This window comes from Felis catus, chromosome F2, assembly GCF_018350175.1.
Source record: "Felis catus isolate Fca126 chromosome F2, F.catus_Fca126_mat1.0, whole genome shotgun sequence".
NCBI lineage: Eukaryota > Metazoa > Chordata > Mammalia > Carnivora > Felidae > Felis > Felis catus.
Genome location: NC_058385.1, coordinates 53,473,400 through 53,492,081, shown reverse-complemented (window position 1 = coordinate 53,492,081; position 18,682 = coordinate 53,473,400). Strand labels below are relative to the sequence as shown.

General features: G+C 34.8%; 1 protein-coding gene across 25 annotated transcripts in view; it reads right to left on the bottom strand.

Annotated features, from left to right (window-relative positions):
* The window catches only part of EMC2 (ER membrane protein complex subunit 2), a 565,050-nt gene that overhangs the window by 544,156 nt on the left and 2,212 nt on the right, over window positions 1-18,682 (bottom strand). For all 25 annotated transcript variants that reach the window (XM_011291431.3, XM_011291432.3, XR_006592742.1 and 22 more), the window contains exons 2-5: window positions 13,827-13,940; window positions 13,269-13,333; window positions 10,156-10,241; window positions 2,986-3,043 (exon numbers count right to left, since the gene is read on the bottom strand). In XM_011291431.3, coding sequence (XP_011289733.1) covers window positions 2,986-3,043; window positions 10,156-10,241; window positions 13,269-13,333; window positions 13,827-13,940 — 323 coding nt within the window. The remainder of the gene's footprint in view (window positions 1-2,985; window positions 3,044-10,155; window positions 10,242-13,268; window positions 13,334-13,826; window positions 13,941-18,682) is intronic.

Sequence of the window (18,682 nt, the reverse complement as noted above, 5' to 3'; positions counted from 1 at the left end):
TACTCAATAAACATTTACAGAAGGACAGAAGGGACCAAGGGGACATTAGATAAAGATAATATTTAATGAAAAAATAATACATTTAAGCAAAGCTGAATTTAGTTACTTTGTTCTAAAGTGCTTACCTAGCAACTAAGGGATTTAGTTACTACCACCCTCATACATAGTCTACGAGTAAAACCATTTGGATATCTCTTTTAGTCAGTCTTAGAGCCATAGAACATGGAAAGTAATACAAACACAGAAAAATAATTACATATTATCTTAAATCCTGAAAAAGTGAAATAATTTATTAAAAATATCCCCCACTTAAAATGACACATAAGTAAAATGTTTGACCCATAATTCCAAGAAATTAAATTATAAGCTATTGATTTTTAACTGTTAATCAAAAAAATTGTTTTGAAACTTTTCAGAAACGTGAGTTTGTATTTTCAATATATGACTGCATTAAAAATGAATACCTTTGAAACTGTGGTAAAGTCTTATAACTGAAATAAGTACATGAGAAAATCTGTAAGGAAAGAAAAACAGTGCCATTTTCTTAAAACAGGTGGCAAGTAATTACGTTAAGATTAAAAAAAGTATTCAAAACTTTCCCAATTTAACTCCCTTTTTATTGGAAATATCTAGTTAAATAATAACTCTGTTTTTGTTTTTAATAACAGATAGGCTTGCAGCTCTGTCAAAACTTTTCCCTGAACTTTCTATATGCTGAGAATCCTCATAAAATAATACATCCTTGCCAATCAAATATCCACCTCTACACTCCATTCCCCCAGCCCCTCCCAAAAAACCCTAGGAAGTTTCCAGAGAAAATTTCCCTGGGATGGGATAATATTAACAGCAAAAATCTAAACCATTTCACTACATAGATATATATTACCACCATGTGTAACTTACGAAATGTTGTCAATTAAATCTCAATAAAGTTGAAAAAAGCTTATCATTCAAGCAACAAACATAAGAATTACTACAGGGTATCAGAAGAGATAGCAGAGATTGGGGGTTTATGACTAATGAATGCCTGAGATAAATGCTAACTAAATATTGGACAGTTCAATATTAAATAATTCCCCAACATGCATAATTTACTTAAAACAAATCAAGTAACTAATGTTTAATATTCAGTATTTCTGCATCTTATAATCCACAATCATACGTCAAATGGCTTTTCAAAAATATGTATTTTGAATGAAATGCTTGCCAAAAAGAGAAAACCTTCATGTATTTGTATTATGCTAATATAACAATTTCTCCTCCTCTAAAAGGACAAAACAAACTCAAACTGGTTTTTGGTTGTTTTTTTTTATTTTTATTTTTTTATGTTTATTCATTTTTAAAAGAGAGAGAGACAGAGCACAAGCAGGGGTGGGGTGGAGAGAAAGGGGGACACAGAATCTGAAGCAGCTCCAGGCTCTGAGCCATCAGCACAGAGCACGACGCAGGGCTTAAACTCACAAAACCACAAGATCATGACTTGAGCCAAAGTTGGACGTTCAACCGACTGAGCTATCCAGACGCCCCATCAAACTGGTTTTTGTTCAAAATTTCTAAAAATATTTTCTTTTAGCAGGCATATGTATGCATGTACATAATAAAAAATTAAAATGCCTGATATGTTATCTAAAATCTCTCTAACTTTTCATTGAGTAAAAGATAAGTCTGAGGAAAGCCACTATGCAAAAGTAGTAAACTAAAATGTTCTCAAAATTAAAAAAAATCTTCACCACAGTATTTTAAAAACAAGTAACATTACATAAGTATATCTGGAACAAACGCTCTGCACAATACACTAATATATTTGTTCAAATCAGGATAATTAAAGATGTTATCTTATGGGAAACACAATATATTTTTCTTCTTTATGTGTATATACGTATACATGTATGTTATACGTACATATATATGTTCTTATCTAGGTATAAGGCCAAAAAAAAACAAAACACCTTTATTAATTCTATATACCAATTACTGTCATGACTTCATTTTTCATTGAGACAACTAAAATATAACTACCAAAACAAAACAAGTTAGTATATCATAAACTTAAAAATATTACAAAACCACTGAACTCTGCTGGGCTTTTTTGCAAGCACATAAAATTCTTTCTTTCTAAATTTCCAATAGTTTCTTTTTTTTTTTTTTAAGTTTATTTATTTTGAGAGAGAGAGAGAAAGACAGAGAGCAAGGGAGGGGTAGAGAGAGAGAGAATCCCAAGCAGGTTCCTAGCTATCAGGGCAGACCCCAACATGGTCCTCGACTTCAGGAACCGTGAAATCATGACCTGAGCCAAAGTCAGACACTTAACTGACTGAACCACTCAGGGGTCCCTCCACTAGTTTCTTTTTAATAAGGTATCTTATGAGTCAAATTTTACAGAAGAGTTTTAAATCTATTTTAAAACTGTGGTCCTGGGGCGCCTGGGTGGCGCAGTCGGTTAAGCGTCCGACTTCAGCCAGGTCACGATCTCGCGGTCCGTGAGTTCGAGCCCCGCGTCAGGCTCTGGGCTGATGGCTCAGAGCCTGGAGCCTGTTTCCGATTCTGTGTCTCCCTCTCTCTCTGCCCCTCCCCCGTTCATGCTCTGTCTCTCTCTGTCCCAAAAATAAATAAAAACGTTGAAAAAAAAAAATTAAAAAAAAAAAAAAACTGTGGTCCAACATATATATTTTTTTCAGGTTTATTTATTTAGGGAGAGAGAGAGAAAGCAAGTGAATGGTGGAGGGGCAGAAAGAGAGGGAGAGGGAGAATCCCAAGAAGGCTCCATGCTCAGCACAGAGCCCTATGCAATCCCACAACCACAAGATCAGGACCTGAGCCGATTTCAGGAGTTGGACACTTAACCGACAGAGCCACCCAGGCACCCTCAACATAAATTATTTAAAATAAGAAGCTAAAACCTGGCTTCATATGTATTTTCACATTATTTCAAAAATGAATAAATTTCACCTTTTAAAATAAAATTTAGACAGTCAGCTAACTTACAGTGTTAGTTGGATCTTCTTGTAAAATTCGATCATACAGTTGTATAGCATCATCGTATCTATTTTAAAAAAAAAGAAACATCAAGAATCATTACCTTAATATTTAGTGACAAATAGTAAATACAGAAAAACATTAAACTGGCAGGACTTTAAATGCATTGACAATTGGAATCCAACTCTCTTCTGATCTTCATGTAACAATAGTAATTTGCTAGAAATTTTTTACAGAAAAGCTTCATGTATAAAGCATTTATAAAAAAAAACTGACTTCAAAAATATACTGATTCATGAACAAAGAAAAACAGAGATGAACAAAAATACATGGATTCAATTTGGCCTAAATACAAAGGTAAAAACTAGCAGCACAGAGAGATACCTTTGTGGTCTTAGATATACCTAGAATTACAGCCAGTAAGGCAGAAGAGCAAGTTTAATTTTAAACAAATTCACAAGTAAATGATCTATGATTTAATTCTCCTTTAATGAATACTTATGATAGCTTTTCTTAGTTGAGCTCGTTCAGTTCAATTCATTAAGCACCTGTTAAATATACACTTGCAATACACTTTAGTGAGTTACAATCTTATAAGAAAAATAGTTGACAATTTATCAAATGAAAAAAATAATCAAACATGACAGCATATAACTAACAACCCAAAATGAACATTATGTCATAGGGAATCAAGGGGAGGAATACATCAAAAATCACATAAAGAACATCATATAGTCTTACAAATGGTAATCTTGCTCAGGATGCAAGAAAATAGCTAAGTGATCCTGAAATTCCTTCCTAACAACATCCACAACCCCAACTCCATTCCAAATCAATTTCTTTATTCCAGATACAGATCTTTAGAGAAAACAAAAACAGTATTTAAAAACTTTCACAACAGTGTTTCTAAAACTAGAAACAACAGCTACATTCTTGAAATCTATTCATAAGTTTCCTAACAGAGTTTTTTAATTTTATATTTTTCTGTTAATGATATTCAATATATAAATATTCTAGATCATTATGATGACACATCTTTTAACTGAATACTGCCCCACAATTTTAGTGCCCAAGCCTCTTTGTGATTATGATCATGCTGGAAGGTAAGAATATTTCAACTGTAGCAGACAACTGAGAAAAAGAAAAGCAGACTTAATTTGTAAATGGGTCCATACCATGTGAAGGCCAAACAGCATCACTGCACATTAAGTCAATTAGACTTAAAAGCAGTTCAAATAAAATTAGTTTGGACCTCAAATACATGCTAAAATAGTAAGTATGGCTAGCCTCGAAAGAACCTGCAATTAAATGGGGAAATCTAAAATAAAATCATTAAATATTAATAAAGCAAAACAATGAAGTATATAAAGATAAAATTAATGCTATAGAGCAAGGGTTCTATGACACAGTACATAAGACACGGTACATAAGAATCCCCTGGGAATCCTTCTCCAGCTATGTAAACTCTGGGAAATACAAAGAAAATGACACAGGAAGGTAGGAAACCATTCCTTTTACTAATATAATGATAATCTGAATTTTAGTAGTCTTCTAGTTTTGGGGAGTATTTTATTAGAAAACTTACATTGCTTTTACAGCTATATAAAAACTATACACACAAGACATTATTAATACCTAGTTTTATATTACATTGAAGTTTTACTATAATAAAAATGTAGTAATTTATTAAAGAAAATTTTAATGTTTATGTATTTACTTTTAAAATTTTTTAACATTTATTTATTATTGAGAGACAGAGAGAGACAGAGCATGAGCATGGGAGAGGCAGAGAGGGGGAGACACAGAATCCGAAGCAGGCTCCAGGGTCCAAGCTGTCGGCACAGAGCCTGACACAAGGCTCAAACTCACAAACCCTGAGATTATGACCTGAAGCGAAGTCAGACGCTTAACTGACTGAGCCACCCAGGTGCCCATATGTTTATTTACTTTTAAGAGAGAGAGAGAAAGAGAGACAGCGTGAGTGGAGAAGTAGACACAGAATCTAAAGCAGGCTCCAGGCTCTGAGTTGTCCCCACAGAGCCCAACGTGGGGCTGGAACTCATGAAACATAAGATCATGACCTGAGCCAAAGTTGGACAGTTAACCAACTAAGCCACCCAGGAGCCCCCAAAATATTCAGTTCTGTAAAAACTGAATGTGGTGGTTAATTTTTTTAACTGAGTGTGATGTATTAACTGGCCATGAGATACCCAGATTAAATATTATTCCTGGGTATGTCTGAGGGTGTTTCCAGATGAGATTTGCATTTGAATCTGTATACTCAGTAAAACGGACTGCCTTTCCCAATGTAGGTGGACATCACCCAATCTCTTGAGAGTTTGAAAAGAACAAATGCAGAGCAAAGAGTTATTCATCCCTTTTTCATGTCTCACTACATGAGCTGGGACATCTCATCTCATCTTTTCTTGCCCTCAGTCTGGGATTTACACCATTAGTTCCCTTGGTTCTCAGGCCTTTGGACTTGGACTCAGAATTACAGCACCAACTTCCTGGCTCTCCAAGTTGCAGATAGCAGATTCTGGGACTTCTCAGCCTCCATAATTGCTTCATAATAAATCTCTCTCCCTCTCCCTTTGCATCCTACCTCCCTCCTCCTACCCCATATATGTATACAAATACCTTCTAGATTCTGTTTCTCTAGAGACTCCTAATACACTGCAGATCTACAAAAATTTACCTTTAGTCAGCAATGTTCTCAAACCTACTTGTCAATTCTCCTGCAGGGCTTCCTTTAAAGAAAATTCTGGATTACACCACTAACAAACTGATCTCAGTAAAATGGAGACTAGGCAACTACGTATCTTTTTTTAAAGGGCACAGATCACTCTAATTCACACAATCGTATATGAGAATCAATGGTTAATGGCTCCATGTAACAAAGACACATAATAGCCACTCTTTCAGGAGAAAAAAAATTAAAAAACACAACAGCAAAACTTTACTAGGTAAAATGATTATATGAGTTTCAATTAAAGAGCAAGGTGTAAAGAAATTAAAGTTCACTAGGTATCTTAGAAAACTTGACTTAAGAATAAATTATTGTTACCATATCAATTTTTTATACAGTTAGAAAAGGGGTGGAGGGATAGGAACTATTAAAATGTGTCCTTTGGAAACTAGTACCTCTCAAACCTTTACAAGATAATTTTAAAAATCATTCATGTTGGATTCTGGAATGTGTTTGGCTATTTACATATTTTAAGAATGGTCTAAAAATACTAGATATACTATAGTTGAAATAAAACAAAAAGGGATATTAGAGTAGAACACTAATTCAGGAACAATCCTTTGTAGATTTCTTCCATTCCATCCCCTGATTCAAATTACTTTCTGTTAACCTAAAATAATACTATTTTATTTATTTTTCTTTATGCCCTTTGCTTGCTTACAGAGAAGATCCAATGAGATTAAAATGTACATATAAACAAACACGTAAGCCAAAAGCCAAGGAACAAAAGGGTTAAGAAAAATTATATCAATACATCTTGCTTATTAAAAGCTACTGTAACTAGGTACAAGTTACCTCTTACTTAAAACACCAAATAAAAAAAGTAAGGGGCAATAAGCTAACCCTAAAATTCACATGTAATAAATTCAAAGGACTCAGAATAGACAAAATCCTCTTTGGGGAAAAAAAAGAACAAAGTCAAAGGCCTCATACTTACAAATTTCAGAACTTACCACAAAGCTACACTATCAATAGTGTGGAATCAATACACTGTGGTATGTGATAAACATATAGATCAATGGAACAGAACTGAAAGCCCAGTAATCAACCCTCACATTTACATTCAATTAATTTTCAACAAGGGTGCCAGACAATTAAATGGGGAAAGCAAAGTTATTTCAACAAAGATGCTGGGACAACTGGATATTCACATGCCAAAGAATAAAGTTGGGCAACTACCTCACACCATAAAAAATATTAACTGAAACAGATTAAAGACCTAAATATAAAAACTAACAGCAACATAAAACTCTTAGAAGAAAGGACAGGTGTAACCTTTGTGACCCTGATTAGGCAATGGTTTCTACATGACACCGTAAGTACAAGTGACAATGGAAAAACAGAACTGACTTCATAAAAAATAAAAAACTTTTGTAATCAAAGGATACCATTAGGCAAGTGAAAAGACAACTCACATAATGTGAGAAGTTTTACAAATCATATTATCTGACAAGGGACGTGCATCTAGACTATATTTAAAGAACTCTTATAAGTAACTCCCATCTAGAAGCAAAGAATATGAATAGACATTTCTCCAAATGGCCAATAATTGTATGAAAAGATGCTCAAGATTTCTAGTTCCTGGTTTGGCACATGATGATTCTGAAAGTCATCACTCCCATCCTCACAAGAAAAAAGCTAAACAAAGTGAACAAACTAACAACTCTTTTTAGATCCATCAGAAAATTGACCAAGTAAACCACTGCCCCTAAAATTAAGAGATGGATCAATACAGATAAACATAGCTTAATGGAACATAAGATCCCATCAAAAACTGTTAGAGCTAATAAATGAATTCAGTAAGGTTGCAGGATAGAAAATCAAGATATAAAAATCTGTTGCATTTTAATACACTAATAATAATCTATTAATAAGCTAATACACTAATAATATACTAATAATAATCTATTAATCTCATTTACAAGTCATCAAAAAGAATATACTACCCAGGAATATATTTAACCAAAGAGGTGAAAGCCCTGTATGTTGAAAACTATACCACACTGATGAAAGAAATTGAAGAAAATCAAAAGATATCCATGCCCATGGATTGGAAGATTATTGGCAAAATTTCCATACTACTCAAAGTAATCTAAAGATTCTGTGCAATTCCTATAAAAATTCCAATGGCATTTCCCACAGAACTAGAAAAGTCCCAAAATTTGTATGGAACCACAAAAGACCCTGAATATCCAAAGCCATCCTGCACAATAAGAACAAAGCTTAAGACATCATACTTCAAACCATATAAAAAAGGCATAATAATCAAAGCATTATGGTACTGGCATAACAAGAGACACACAGATTAATGGAACACAACAGAGAATCCAGTAACAAACCCAAACATAAATGGTCAATTAATTTACCAAGGAGAAGATAAGAATATACAATGGGAGAAGGATAGTCTCTTCAATAAATGGTGCTGGGAAAACTGGACAGTCATATGCAAAAGACATAAAACTGGACTACTATCTTTATACCATATGCAAAAATCAACTCAAAATTGATTAAAGACCTCAACATAAGATATGAAATCATAAAACTCTTAGAAGAAAACATAGGCAGTAAGCTCTCTGACAAGAGTCTTGGTGATAATTTTTTAGAAGGAGCAAAGGCCGACAAAAACAAAAATAAAGAAATGGGACAACATCAAACTAAAAAGCTTCTGTAAAACAACAACAAAAAAACATTCAACAAAATAAAAAGACAACTTACAGAATGGGAAAAAATATTTACAAATCATCTGATGTTTGCAAATATCTGATAAGGAGTTAATATCTAATACATATAAAGACTTTATACAGGGACACCTGGGTGTCTCACTCCTTACTTTGGCTCAGGTCAAGAACTTGCGGTTGTGAGACTGAGCCCCACATAGGGCTCCACGCTGGCCAAGGAAGCTGCTTAAGATTCTCTCTCTCCCTGTCTCTTCTCCCTCTGCCCATCTCCCCTGCTGGCTCTCTCTAAAATAAAAACAAAACAAAAACAAAACAAAACAACAAAACAAACTCACAATCGCAAAAAATAAAAATGTGGCTAAGAAGAGGCAGAGGAATTGGAAAAGACATTTGCCGAGGAAGACATACAAATGGCAAACAGGTATATGAAACGGTGTTCAGCATCATTAATCAACAGGGAAACAAAAATCAAAACCACAATGAGCTATCACCTCACACATAATAAAATGACTATTGTCAAGAAGACAAGATATAAGTGTTGACAAGTATGCAAAGGGAACCCTTATGCACCGTGGGTGGGAATGTAAATTAGCAGAGCCGCTATGAAAAACAGTATGAAGGTTCCTTAAAAAATTCAAAATATAACTACCATTTGATCTGGCAATTCCACTTCTGGGTATTTATCCAAAAGAAATAAAATCACTATCTTGAAAAGATATTTATTTCCACACTCATGTTCACTACAGCATGATTTGCAGTAGCCAATACATGGAAACAACCTAAGTATCCAGTGACAGATAAGTGGATATAAAGAAGTCTGATATAATGGAATATTATTCAGCCATAAAAAAGGAAGAAATTCTGCCATTTATGAAGTTGGATGACCTGGGCATATGCTAAGTGTAATAGTCAAAAACAAAGACAAATACTGTATAATCTCACTTACAGGTAGAATCAAAAAGAACACAAACTCATAGAATCAGAAAACAGATTGGTGGTTGCCAGAGGTGGGCTGTGGGGGTGGGCATACTAGGTAACAGTGGTCAAAAGGTACAAACGTCCAGTTAAAGTCCCGGGAATATAATGTACAGCATGGTTACCATAGTTAACAATACTGTTGTGTACTTGAAAGCTGTTGCTAAGAGAGTAAATCTTAAAAGTTCTCATAAGAAAAAAATATTGTAACAATGTATGGTGATGGATGTTAACTAAACTTATTGCGGTAATCATTTCACAATATATATGAATATCAAATCATGATATCATACAACTGAAACCAACAGAATGTCAATTGTATCTCAATTAAAAAAATAATAATACCTTCTATACCTTGAATGCCTGTATGGATACTACACATATGTCATTACTAATTCCCAAAACAACCCTGACAAGTTGGTAATATTCCTGTTTTGCAAAGGAGTAAAGCTAAAAGGCTTAAACAAAAATAAGTTAAATAATGTGTCAGGTAAACAGCTAATAAATCCTAGAAAGAGGATATAAAACTGTCCTTACTCCAGAACATGATCCCATTTCTCTAGGCCAGAGATGGTAAATGAATTGCACTCCTATGTCAAATCCTATTTATTGGGAGTAATTGGCAAAACTTATGCTGAGAAGCACTGACACTATTCTGAAACTCAGTAGCAAAAAAATCTTGCACAATTAACAATGTTGCCATGTAGGTAGGCCCTACATCTATACCCATGTTTACCATTTTAAAATGGGATCACACTGTTTTTAAGATTCAGTTACCTTTCCATGGCTTCAAATCTCATCCCAGTTAGTCTCTTGACTCTATGACTGCCAGGGAACTGTCTTCTCAACTCCTGAAGACAAAACTGAAAAAATAATTGGTAAAAAAGGCTTAAATAGTAGTAATTACATTACATGTACCAAATGGGCCACAAGGAATGGCCTACAGTCTTCAGTGTATCTTCTTAAATCATTTCATCTGTGTAATCTAATGACATGAAGTGAAATTAATTGGTAATAAATAATGGGGTAAAAGAAGAAGTCTGAAATTACAGTGCGAGTAACAATCAGTTCTCAAAATCTTAACTGGGAAAATGAGCAGGTCATGGAGTACACTAATAACTCTTGAGATATTGCCATATTATTCCTCCTTAAAAATGGCTTCTGGGGTTAAGCATCCAACTTCAGCTCAGGTCATGATCTCACAATTCATGAGTTCGAGCCCTGCTTTGCGCTCTGTGCTGACAGTTCAGAGCCTGAAGCCTGCTTCAGATTCTGTGTCTGCCAATCTCTCTGCCCCTTGCCCTCTTGTTCATTCTCTCTCTCTCTCTGTCTCAGAAATAATAAAAGAACTTTAAAAAAAAATTGCTTCCATAATGTGCCAGACCCAACTTACATGCTTATAACAGCTTCCAGGTTTTTGCTTCTAACTATTGCCTAAGTATTCTCTTTATAAAAATTAAGCTCTTTGATAGTATTCTCAAGTCCCTAGCAAATAATATTAACACTTTGTTCAATTTTTCCCTGTTGAAATCATGTATTAATCAATCATCTTGTCAGTACACATAACCTGATTTGGGGTCATAAAATGCAGACACCAAGTCTATGGAGCCAATCTCCTTTGGGAAATATACATAATTCATCCATTAATTTAAATAATCAAATACTTACTGAGCACCAACTATGATCTCACCAACATCTGAATGCTAGAAATGTCGAGGATTATAAAAATGGTCTATTCTAGTGCCCCAAAGCATAAGTGACCAAAAAAATACATTTCATTAGTGAAGAAACTATTAATCAGTAATAAAATAAGTTTTAATATGATCTGCAAGTATTGCTTCCAAGTATGTGGCTAAAAATCTGCCACACTAAGAAAAACATTACAATTAGTTAAAAATAAAGATGATGTTCATTTCTTTCTATGACACCACACAAAACTCGTATTATTTGGTCAATCAAGCTGTGTAGAAATTCTGAATCGTTAAAAAAAATACTAAGTTACAAAAAAAGTTAGCATTTAATTTGACCTCCTGCTTTGGTTATCAATATTATATAATTTGATCTCCTAATTTGTCAAATGGCATTTAGCTACTTAAAATAAAATATCTCCCTTAATATCTCCCTTAAGATGTAAGCTGCCACCTCTGTGAATATTACAAAGACTATACCTCATAGATTCTGAAGGTAATCCAAAAGATTTTATGGAATATTTATTTACCACTAACAGTTCCACTAAAATTAGGTGTAGAGACAATATCACATAATTACCTTGGAAAAAATAATGCTAATTCAGATATGAGTATGTTCTCCTGGTATTTCAACTTTCAGTTTGCATGTATTTTTTTTTTTTTTGGCTTAAATGAGGAGATGATACTTAAGAACTCAGGATTATAAAACAATAGAATAAAAGAGCAGAAACCTCTACTTCTTGATTTATAGAATTAATATAACAATAGTGTCAAGCACAAATCAAAGTGAAGATGAAATAAAGCCTGCTATAAAGCATTTATAGCACAGTGCCTACCACATGAGTTATTCTTTTATTTTAAAAGCTATACTTAGTATTTTAAGTCATGTTCTATGTATGTTAGGATTTTCTAGTAATTTAAGAAAGAGATACATTTACAGCACTGCAAAAGAGTATTTAATATTCGATTTACAATGGGGTTACATCCCATAACCCATGGTAAGTCGAAAATACTGAATGTCAAGAATGCATTTTTAACACACCCAACCTATTGAACAGAATAGCTTAGGCTAGCTTGCCTTAAATATGCTCAGAACACTTACATTAGTCTACAGATGGACAAAATCATCTAACACAAAGCCTATTTTATAATGAAGTATCAACTACCTCATGTAATTTATTGAATACTGTACTGTAAGTGAAAAACAGAATGGCTGTAAGGGTACAGAATGGCAATAAGTTTATCGATTGTTTACCCTTGTGATCACATGCCTGCTGGAAGGTGCAGCCCATTGCCACTGCCCAGCATCATGATATCACCTACCACTAGCCCAGGCAAAGATCAAAATTCAAACTTCAAAGCAGTTTCTACTGAATGTATATTGCTTCTACACCATCGTAAAGTCAAAAAATCCTACGTCAGGGAAGCCTGTTGGGCGTCCGACTTCGGCTCAGGTCATGATCTCGCGGTCCATGAGTTCGAGCCCCGCATTGGGCTCTGGGCTGACAGCTCAGACCCTGGAGCCTGTTTCAGATTCTGTGTCTCCCTCTCTCTCTGACCCTCCCCTGCTCATGCTCTGTCTCTCTCTCTCTCAAAAATAAATAAATGTTAAAAAAAAAAAAAAAAGTTAAAAAAAAAAAATCCTAAGTCAAATCATCCTAAGTCTGTGACTGTCTGTGCTATGAAAGTCATTCCACAACCCAAAAGAAAAACTTGTTTTAAACCATCTGCTGCTTATTTTTAAATCTATAATATAGCATAATTCAACTCTTAAGTGTATAATCTTCACCAACTAATTTAACTTCTTCAGTACTGTTAAGAAGATTTAAGAACGTTCGCTGTCCCCAAGTACCTAGTCAGTCTTACCTACTCTTAAGAGTACTAATGAAGGGGTACCTGGGTGGCTCAGTTAGTTGAGCACCTGACTCTGGCTTAGGTTGTGATCTCACAGTTTGTGAGTTCAAGCCCCACATCAGGCTCTTCTGCTGTCAGCGGAGAACCTGCTTCAGATCCTATCCTCTCCCTCCCCCCTCCTCCGCTTACACTCTCTCTCAAAAAAAAAATAACTTAAAAAAAAAAAAGAGTAGCACTGAAAACTAGCTATAAAAACATTCAAATACAAGCCATATACTAAGTCTTAGCTACTTATATATACTTCATGAAGCAAATTTAAAATGAAATAAAATTAGTTTAAATACCTACCAATGCCAAGTCATCTCGACCATAGTCTAGGGCTGCAATCATTACTTGTTCATATATGATCCAAACTATAAATATAGAGAGAGAGGAAAACACTGAATTTAATGTCAAAATCTCCCAGCACAAATTAGAGATTTTTCTTGTTTCTAATATTTTAAAGTCACTTATAACTAAAAATTGATATACCATATCATATCTGGAATTAAGAAAGCATCCTCATATACTTTCAGTAATATAAAATATCTTAGTATCTTATAAAGTAAAAAGATCTCCCGTTGTTTAATACCTGGGCTCTTCTAAAACATTCTTTAGGAGGCACATTGTGACCAGATCAGGACGATAGCCCTGTGGGCATTAAAACAAAAAGGCCTATTTGATAGCTCCACTACAACCAGGAATTAGAAATCCTTCTCAAAATGATATATCATTGACTTCCTGAAAACTCTTCTTAAAAAGGGACAAATCATAGATTGAACAGCAGGAAAACATAATGAAAAGATGGTTTTTAAAAGAACTAAAAGCCATAAATAGAACATGAACTAAGCATGAATAAGAACTCACTATCATCTCCAAGCTTAGAAGCATATTCATTAATTAATTCCTCTCCAACTTCCACAATTTGCTCACTATTTCGTGAGTTTTCTTCTCTCCATTTTCTCATTTTATCTCGCATCTCTGAAAAAAATAAAGTTGTTATTACATACATATTTGATCAAAGCCAAAAAATTGACAAGGAAGTTGAAATCAACTTTTCAGGAAAATAAGGCCATATTTAAAAATTTTTTTATGTTTATTCATTTTTGAAAGACAGAGAAAAACACAGCACAAGCAGGGGTGGGGCGGAGAGAGATGGGGACACAGAATCTGAAGCAGGCTCCAGGCTCTGAGCTGTCAGCACAGAGCCCAACACAGGGCTCGAACTCACGAACCGCAAGATCAGGAGCCAAAGTCAGACACTCAACCGACTAAGCCACCCAGGCGCCCCGGAAAAATAAGGTCATATTAATGTAAGTCTATGGTATGTCAAAGTTCATAAAGCAGAAAATCAATTTAACAAGAGCAATAGACCCCTTATAAGATTAAAAAGACATCACAATTGATGTCACAACTATAAAAGTAACAAATGGCATGAGTCTGCCACAAAGATCCCCCATCCCTTGAAGCAACTATGGATCTTAATTTTTTTGAAGTTACAGACAACTTTCAGAATTTGATAAAAGCTAGGGATTATTTTCCCAGAAAAAAAGAAACACATAAAATTATGCATAGAAATCTCAAAAATCCAAGGTGCTCCTGAAGCTCACCTACTCACTCAAGAATGCAAAATTTCATACTCAGAGGATCATATTTGGTATCAGCACTGACAGGATATTCACCACAAAACTTCATTAATAACATTACAACAGTACATATAATGTATAAGGATACACAACCGTGCAGGAAAATAAACCACATAAAAAAATCAGAATAAAGGAAATCTTTCAGTTACACACATAATAATAAATGGAAAGAAGAAAGTAAGGTAAAAAGCACCTGCAAACAAAAGTGTTACAAGAACAATTTTGCGGGGCGCCTGGGTGGCGCAGTCGGTTAAGCGTCCGACTTCAGCCAGGTCACGATCTCGCGGTCCGTGAGTTCGAGCCCCGCGTCGGGCTCTGGGCTGATGGCTCAGAGCCTGGAGCCTGTTTCCGATTCTGTGTCTCCCTCTCTCTCTGGCCCTCCCCCGTTCATGCTCTGTCTCTCTCTGTCCCAAAAATAAATAAACGTTGAAAAAAAAAATTTAAAAAAAAAAGAACAATTTTGCATATTATAAAATAAGTGAACTGAAAAGTTTTTAAAAGCAGCATTTGATAATAGCAGAAATAACTGAGAAAAAAAAACAGTACCTAATCCAGTAAACAAAAGATCACTTTTTCATATAGTTAAGATAGAAAAAACTCTCCAATTCACAAATCATATATATGCTTTCTTACTTCTACCTCTGAAAATCTAACACACTTACTCACCTATAGACAGATGCAGAATAGATTTAAACAGTTACATTGTTGCTGAACACATAAATTAAATAAACAATGACAGGCCCCTAAAGAATAAGTATAAAAGAAGCACAAGGGATTTTCTCTACTTTTATAAGCATTATCTGAATCCCTAAAGCTCAAAGTCTAAAAATGAAAATAAAAATTGTAAGATGAAAACAGATCTTAAATGGTCTTAGCAAATCAAGTTAACACAGTTAATTCTTTCTACTGACAACTAGAAATCAGCTGGACTCTCACTCTCCACAGGGTCTGAACTAAATCTGACAAGGTTGAAGAGGAAATGAACAAACAAAAAAGCAGGTCATTCATACTCCACAGGTTAAGGGCTCAGTCCCACAAAACTGCCCCCACTTTAGACATCAATCACAAGTCAGGGCCACCAGTACTGCTGACCAACTCGCTATAAAGTCTGGGGTTCTCACAACCTCCTCTGCAGGTTTGCTAGAATGAATCACAGAATTTAGATAAGAACTCACTTACTATTACGGTTTTATTATAAAGCATATAATTCAGGAACAGTCAAATGGAGGAGATACATAGGGCAAAGTGAGGGGGGAGAGGGGAAGCAAAGGAACTTCCATGCTTTTTCTAAGCTAATCACCATCCCAGCACCTTGATGTGCTTACCAACCTGGAAGATCTCCAAACCCTGTAGTTTAGGGGGGTTTATAGAGGTTTCATTCCATGGGCATGAGTGTTCTCCAGATCCTCTCCCCTCCCAGAAACTCAGGGAATGAGACTGAAGTTCCAATCAGGGATCCTGGTCTTTTGGGTGACCAGCCTTCAATCTGAAGCTATCCAGCCACAGATCATCCCATTAGCATACAAAAAGATACTCATTCTAGAAACTCCAAAGGTCTTAGAGGCTCTTGTGTCAGAAACTCAGGAATAAGACTAAATATAACAAAAGATATTCCTATCAACCCTACCATTCAGGAGATTTCAAGGGTTTAGGAGCTCTGTGACAGGAACTGGGGACAAAGACCAAATATATATCCCTTATTATATCACAACATAACATGTTATCTTTAGATCCACAGCATGGGTTCTCAGAACTCATTCAAACACTATCCCCCTATGCCATGGTTCACTTACATAGTCTTAAACCCATTTTCACTTTCAACCTGGCAGATTATTTTAAAAGAGTAAATGCCTTGAGAATATAAATTACTTAGTGTTTTATAGATATGTTCCATTACACTGCACCCCTTGCCCATATGCTGACACCCAAATTAGGCTAGCATTCAAAGGGCCAAACTATCTTGCTAGGTCTTACCTTGAAAAAATTACCTTCACAAAAAAAAAAAAAAAAAAAAAAAAAAAAAAATATATATATATATATATATATATATATATATATATATATATATATATCCATCCATAAATACAGATCTTTAGCCTAGAAGTGAAATCTCAGGGTATGTTCCATGAGATCTGGGACCCTGCCTGTCTTATTTAGCACTGTATCCTTAAGAATTGGAACAGTGCTTGGTGCAAAGTACTCAGACATGTATTTAATTAACATGCCATTTAGTATATAAACTAATAGTTAAAGCTAGGTATGGATAAGATCACCCAAAGAAGGCATTTAACCTTTCAATTTTAGACTCTTTGAAGCCGATGAGACCTTTGAACTTTCTCTTCCCAGAAATATGTACACATTTACATACACCAAATTTTACATATAATTCCAGGAAATTCAAAGGCCACATAAAACACCCCTCCATCAGTCAGGAGTATACTGATCTCAGGTTTAAAAACCATTGATAAGATTGAGTGCTAAAAAAAGAACCACTAAGAACACCAAAAATCAAGGACCAAATAGCTGTAGAAAACTCACAAAAGAAAGGTCTGAAAAGAGGAGACCCTTTATGTTATTATGAAACGAAGGAAAGAATGTTTCATGGAAGGAGTGATCCACAACAACAAATACAGTATAGATGTAAAAACAAAACAAACAAACCAACAAACAAAAACCCACATTCATTAGACCTGGCATTAGGTCACCCTAGAAATCCTATTGGAGTGATAGAGAATGGAAAACAAATTACGTTTGTTGAAGGTCTTAATAAAAAGAGAGGAAGTAGAGACAGTAAGCATAAAAAACTAAAATCCTTTCAAACATTTTTATAAATATGTCTTCAACAAATACTCATTTAGTGCCTATTACAGGCCAGGCATTGTGCTAGACATCCTATCCATATCCTGGCCAACTATCCTATTTTCAAAAAATTTGACTATACCCTTCTTAGAACTCTTTTTCTTTTACAGAGTTCTTTTAAAGAGTTCTTTTTCTTTTAAAGAGTTTTTCTTCTAAAATTTTTTTTTTATTATTTATTTTGAGAGAGAGAGAGAGAGAGAGAGAGAGAGAGAGAGAAAGCACACACGCGAGTGGGGGTAGGAGCAGAGAGAGAGAGAGAATTCCAAGCAGGCTCTGTGCACTGTCAGCACAAAGCCTGATGTGGGGCTCGAACCCATGAACTATGAGATCATGATATGAGCTGAAATCAAGGGTTGGATGCTTAACCAACTGAACCATTCAGAAACCCCACAATTCTCTTTTCTACCTCTAAACTCATAACTCCTCTGTATAATAAACATCATTAATTTTCAACTGGCCAAATGAGTAAACTATATATTCTACTTTTTTTTAGATCCCAATTGAAGAGTGTTAGACTCACTATACGGATCTTTTATACATGATAAATTTTCCTATCACAAGAATTATAGTACTTTCTGAATAAGTCATTTCCATAGCTTTAATTCATGATGCTATTCAATGGAATTTGGTTCTGGAAAGGTCTGAAACCTTCATTTTACAAACAAGCAAACATATCCTATTAGAATAGTGAGCTGCCTAAGTCTATCTTAGATACGAAAGGAATGATTCCAACACTAGAAAAATGATTTACGGTCTTTTTGTGAAAATGTGTTAATGTTTATTATTAATGTCATTAACAATTCATTTAGTCAACAAATAATTACTGAGCTCCTCCAAAATGTCTAGCATAAGAACAAGATATGCCTGGTCCCTCCCTTCATTCTAGGAAAGAAAATTCTAAAACTTAACAAACTGAATAAGTACTTCAGTAGTATGAGGACATGGAGTCAAAGGACCAGGGCATATTTTGTTGACTTTGCTATTTTTTTTCTTTTTAAAAATTTTAGTGGAGGAGTGGGGTAGGGTGGTCAAGGAAAGCTTTCTGAAGTATGTGACCTATGAAGGGAATTCTGAGAAATGGTAATGTATAATGGTAGCAAGTGTAGGGCAAGAAGGGAGAAACACTCCTGGTGGAAGAAATAACATCTGTCTAGCCCTAAGACAAGAGGAGCATAAGACGTTTAGGGAATTCAACAAAAGTCAGCATAGTCAGCTCAT